The sequence below is a fragment of the Fibroporia radiculosa genome (assembly GCF_000313525.1).
Source record: "Fibroporia radiculosa TFFH 294 genomic supercontigs, scaffold5116, whole genome shotgun sequence".
Classification (NCBI taxonomy): Eukaryota; Fungi; Basidiomycota; class Agaricomycetes; order Polyporales; family Fibroporiaceae; genus Fibroporia; species Fibroporia radiculosa.
The window spans coordinates 1-5,339 of NW_012133730.1; the positions used below are offsets into that span (position 1 = coordinate 1).

General features: G+C 51.2%; 1 protein-coding gene across 1 annotated transcript; it reads left to right on the forward strand.

Moving 5' to 3' along the window:
* Window positions 1-2,729: 2,729 nt before the first annotated feature.
* FIBRA_08935 (uncharacterized protein) lies at window positions 2,730-4,598 on the forward strand (the record flags this gene model as incomplete). The annotated part of the gene is made up of 2 exons (XM_012330545.1): window positions 2,730-2,749; window positions 2,798-4,598. 2 exons carry the CDS (start codon window positions 2,730-2,732, stop codon window positions 4,596-4,598), a joined length of 1,821 nt encoding a protein of 606 aa, XP_012185935.1.
* Between the last annotated feature and the right edge of the window lie 741 nt (window positions 4,599-5,339).

Here is a 5,339-nt window from a genome sequence, read left to right on the forward strand (position 1 = left end):
ACCTGGAATGATCGGGGTGGCTACAGCGGGAAATGCCGATGTCACATGTCGTCATGTGCATGACTCGGAGAAACCCGGGTCTGCGATCTCGTCCCTCCGAGTCAATCACCTCTCCAGCAGCGTTCGAACTCTCACTGCTGGAAAGTGAACATGAATTAAAATCAGTAACTGTGTCATTCAATGAACAAACACGGAATAGAAAAAGTTCACATAAGTTTACATGAACTGCATAATTCAGCTTTTCTCATACGATTCAATGCGACCCATCGACAGACCCAGTTTCCCAATTAATGGATGTAATTTTCCGATGGTCCTTGCTGCTAGCACCAGGATTCATTGGAACACTCATCGTTCAGGAGGCTCACGCACAATACACAAGGAACTCATCTTCATTTAGCCAGTCAGTACTCCCCTCGATAGCGGCGTCCATGAACTCAATCTTCTAGCTTGTCGACACCGCCTGGGAGATTACAATACTTAAACCCCGTTCCATCGTATCACGGGCAGCTGGATGAGATTGGCGAAACAGAATACTCAAAAGTATGCTCTGTAGCATTGTATCAATGAGATCGTTCACTCATTGACCTCCATCTCAGGGATCTCGTCGATCACCGTTGGCGTTGACTAACCATCTCAAAACTTCCAGCTAGCTCGTCAGCTCTTTCAAGATCATCTTTATTTTTGACGTGGGCTTATACCTCTTTCAGCAGTTCTCAGCGTAGCTTCACGTAATAAGAGCAGGCGCCGCACATCTACCTGTATTCCCTATGTACGTTCCAGTGCTTACCAGGCCCTGTACAGGGGAGTCTGCGTCTGAGGCTTGAGGGCTTGATCCCAATGTGCTCCGAAATCCTCTACACAAATTATCCGAGACGCGAAGGGAGGTTGCTGGATTGGATATTGCGGTAGCAGGTGGACCAGTGCACCTTACATCTTCCTGTGAATATTGCTCAAACTTGATTGGCAGCTGCCCTGTCTGTCATGCCAATGGTATTGCCTCTCCTGGAATACAGTGGAGGGCATCAAGTTCGTGTCTATGCAACGATACACAGTGCATGTTGCGAGAGAGAAATGAGCGCGGGATCGGCTGTCGCCTTTCTTGAGCCAGGAGCCTCTCGCAATGCAGGCTTGGATATCAGCTACTCCTGTCGCATCCCCGTTCTACAGATTGTTCAATGCTGATTACTTAGCTTCATCTGTTATTCCTACTGATCTGACAATTGCTATTCGACGACCGATGCGGCTTGGTGATGCAACAATTGAGCGACTATTCGAGCGAAAATGAGACTATTTAGCCAGAGAAGATTTCATGCATTCACCAGCCTCAAGTGTCCGTACTTATACACAAATGCTGCCAAGAGAACTTCCTATCACATCGCTTCATCACCGAGCTGACCTTGAGTGTACACTGACTGGACACCATCTAAAGTAAGAAACTTGCCTAATTCATTCTGGAAGCCGCGTCATCGGCACAGACGTCGTCGCCAAGTCGTCGATGCTCTCCCGGGATTGAGCAATGACTCGAAACTGCCGCAGCGACGACGACGGCGTCCTATTGACATACATCACCTGCCCCCTACAGGTGCGGGAGGCTCGCCGTCTCGCGCGCAATTCCTACGTCTCATCCGTTCGAAACATCTCTGAAACGGGTCCAGTGCTGATAGAGTCGACTTAGAAGTACAGACAGAATGAATGAAAGATACCAGACAGGAGTGCGAGAGAGAGAAACTAGAACGCAGAGGGCAAAACGAAAGAGACCGAGACGGAGAGACTTTGATGACACGAGTTGCGTGAGATCCCACGAAAGGTGTAGCGCGTTAGAATTCCCCGTTATAATGTACGGCTGGCTCGTGTAGTTGTTCGATGGGGATGGGAGTGCAGTGGAACTCCTCGTGGTACTATGAGCGCTTGTGGTGGCAACCAGGATTCGACCTTGGGTTGACCACTTGGTTTTTAAATGGTGCTCTGCTCATCGTGGGGAGCAAGGCCCCACGGTCTGAACACAATGAATGTGTTTACACTTGATATAATGGCGTACCGACAAGCCTCGCGAAACATTGATCTCCAGCGGTGGCTTAGCGGCGCGGCGCAGAACGTTAGACTATTAAGATCATATACGACGATATTGCAGAACTTTAAAGAAGGGACGCACGAGACAGCGCGCCCCTCCTAAAGTCGAACCTGTAACAAGCATCATTCCATTAGTGCCGCGCCCTGTGTGGCATCACGACCAGGAAAATCAGACGCCACGTAGACTCACTGTTTTTGGATAACTGGCTGGACCAACGAGGATTTAATTTTGAAGGACGGTAACACGTCTGAGGATGGAAATGGGAGGTACGCCCGGTACTGTAACTCACAGTATAGTTGCACCGGCGACAGTCACAGTGATTTAATTGGGAGCAATGCGTATCTCTTTAGACCCACCTTGGCCCTTATTTGTGGGCTGCGTAGGAGTACTTATAGTTTCCCGTAGGCAAAATGACATATGACCTCTTGAGTGTAAGGAGGACGAACATAGGTCGGGGTGGGAATCCGCCACCGACGCGTTTAGTCCGCGTGTCAATCTTTACACGACGCAGTCACGCGGCCTCAGCCTCTCGTGCACACCACGTCGCTGCGGCTCAACCAGCGTCCAGTGAGTTGAGCCCTATTCCGTGAAGACAATCGCACTAATCTCAGACCAATCGGCTGTTGGACAACAACTCGTACTAGCTGCATCCGCTGCAATGCCGCTGTCGAAAGCACCGTAAGCGTTGTATTTTCCTGCCCCCACGCATCTTATGTTTTGAGTCAGAGGAGATGTATCCCGTAGGCTTGAGTACAGCGTCGCCCCAGAGGCAATATCCAGTGCGAACGCAGTATATCAAGCACGGAAAAACTTGGAAGACGAGATTGCAGATAACCTTCGAGTCGTTGCAAGGCTCCGATCACGTTTGAACACCCTCACGCCCATTGCACGCCTTCCTCCGGAGCTTTTAGCTGCCATCTTCGCCCATTATATTGCCCAATTTCCAAAAACTGCCAGCACCCACTACTACAAATGGTTGCAAGTAACGCATGTTTGCTCGCGGTGGCGCCATGCTGCCCTTGCATTCCCCACGCTATGGGCTCACATAGTCCTTCCTGCCGATCCGGAGTGCGTGGACGAGATGCTACTGCGCTCGGGTGCAGCTCCTCTCTCCGTCAGTGCCAGCTACTCGCGCATGCGCTGGTCACAATCAACAGAAGATCCAGAGTGTCTCGCCCTGACAATGCACCATCTGTCGCGTATACAACACCTATGGCTTTCGGCCCCTCCACATATATTGGAGTTGCTCTGGGACGAATCGGATGACCCAGCCTCTCTGGAATCGCTCATGTTAATCAGCGACACCTTCCCATTCGACCCTGTACATGGCCCGGCTTCCCAGCGGTTGACGATACCTATCCTTTTCCCGGTTAGCCGAGCACCGCGTCTTCGCAGCCTTGCAGTTCACAACTATCCCATCTGCTGGGACACGCTCTCATCTCTAAGTTCTCTTCGGCATCTCAAGATTCGCAACAACAAGCGCGATCATGGACCCATCTTCATGAGCAAGTTGATCAGTGAGCTGGAGAAAATACCCGCATTAGAGTCCCTCGCGCTCGATACCATCTTTCGGACCGACGAGGAAGCCACTGGACGGATACTCGCCCTATCCCACCTCCAGTCCCTCGAGCTTGCGGGCGACATGTCTCGATGCGTCGACTTCCTCAATCATCTCACGCTCCCGTCCAACATCCGCTTGGTCATTCGCTGCGACGGGAACGATGTGCAGGCATTATCCCGGGCCCTTGCTGCGAAGGTCTCACAGCCCAAGCGAAAGCCGCTGAAAAGCTTGTATGTGTACGAACTCGGGGGGGACTTCCACCTTCACGCCTACGAACATGACCACCGTCAGCTGTTCGCGAGCCTCCGCAGTCCGCGCTCACTATTTGACGTAGAGGCGCCTATCTTTGATGATGCGGAAAGCACGCTCTCTATCGTGTGCGCCGGCCGCGGCATACACATCACGGCCATTCTGCTCGCCATGTGCAAGGCGCTGCCGCTTGCGAACGCCCAGTCCCTGTTTGTGTCGGGCGAGATGATGGCGCACGAGCGAATGTGGCTTGAAACGTTTGGGAAGATGAAGAACCTCTCCGCATTGTGGGTGCACGAGGATGCGGGGACCGTCTCGCTTTCCAAGGCTCTCCTCCGGCGCCAGACCCGGCCACATGGCATATCGAAGGACAGGCCGGAGTCCTACTATTTCCCCCACCTACGATTGTTGAAGTTGCACGGTCTCCGCTTTAGGACGGTCGACGAATACTGGGGCGACGAGTACGGCGCGTTCGCGCTGTCCCTTCTGGATTGCTTGACGGACCGCGCCAAGCACGGGGCAAAAATCTCAAAGCTGATTCTGAAGACCTGTATCAACATGGAGAAGGACGACGTCGAGTATCTTCGGAAACATGTGGGGTCCGTCATATGGGATCACGTGGAAGATTATGATGATCGGGTTGAAGAGGACGATGTAGTCGATGAGGATGAAGACGATGACGAGGATAACGATCAAGATGATGACATTCACGATTGAAGTATGACGGCGGGACACCTGCATTAAGTTAAATCTCACACGACTGAAAATTCTGAAGATACGTAGAGTACAAGCATATTGCATTTCCTTGTCGAACTGCAATTCCACTCCATCCCACGATATACTTCATGCATGATGCTCTATTCCCCACTACTACAGCTGTCGTAGAGCGCGTGCTTGACACTGATAGTGCCTAAACACGAAAGGTCTCTGAAACTTGATTAACTGCACATATAACAAAAACAAGATATTCGGGCTTCAGATATCGGTACGATAAGTATTTGTTGTCACCGAGAATAAATGAAAGTTGGATCTCACTTCGTGTTTCCACTACTGCACCTTCACATAGTTCGCTATAATCACATCATAAGTAAAAATCCAGCCAATGAATAAGGACACGCACCAGGGAAAAATCCCACATTACCATGCACGTCCTCACCCTCCCACCAATCGTCTGAAGTAGCCACGATTTTGATTATCCTATCTCCTTCACGGAACGTTAGCTCATTATCTTCGCCTGCTTCGTAGCTAGGGAACATTATATCAATATGGAGAACAGAATGTCATGAACGGGCACATACTCGTAGAGTGCAACCGCGGTGACACCTTCATTGCTTGGTTCGGGTTCGGGCTCGGGCTCGGGCTCGGGTTCGAATTCCCTCGCAGCCGCGACGGGAGGCTATAGAACGACGCACCATCAGCGAATGATACGACCAGCTCATTAAATAGTCTTACCGGAGG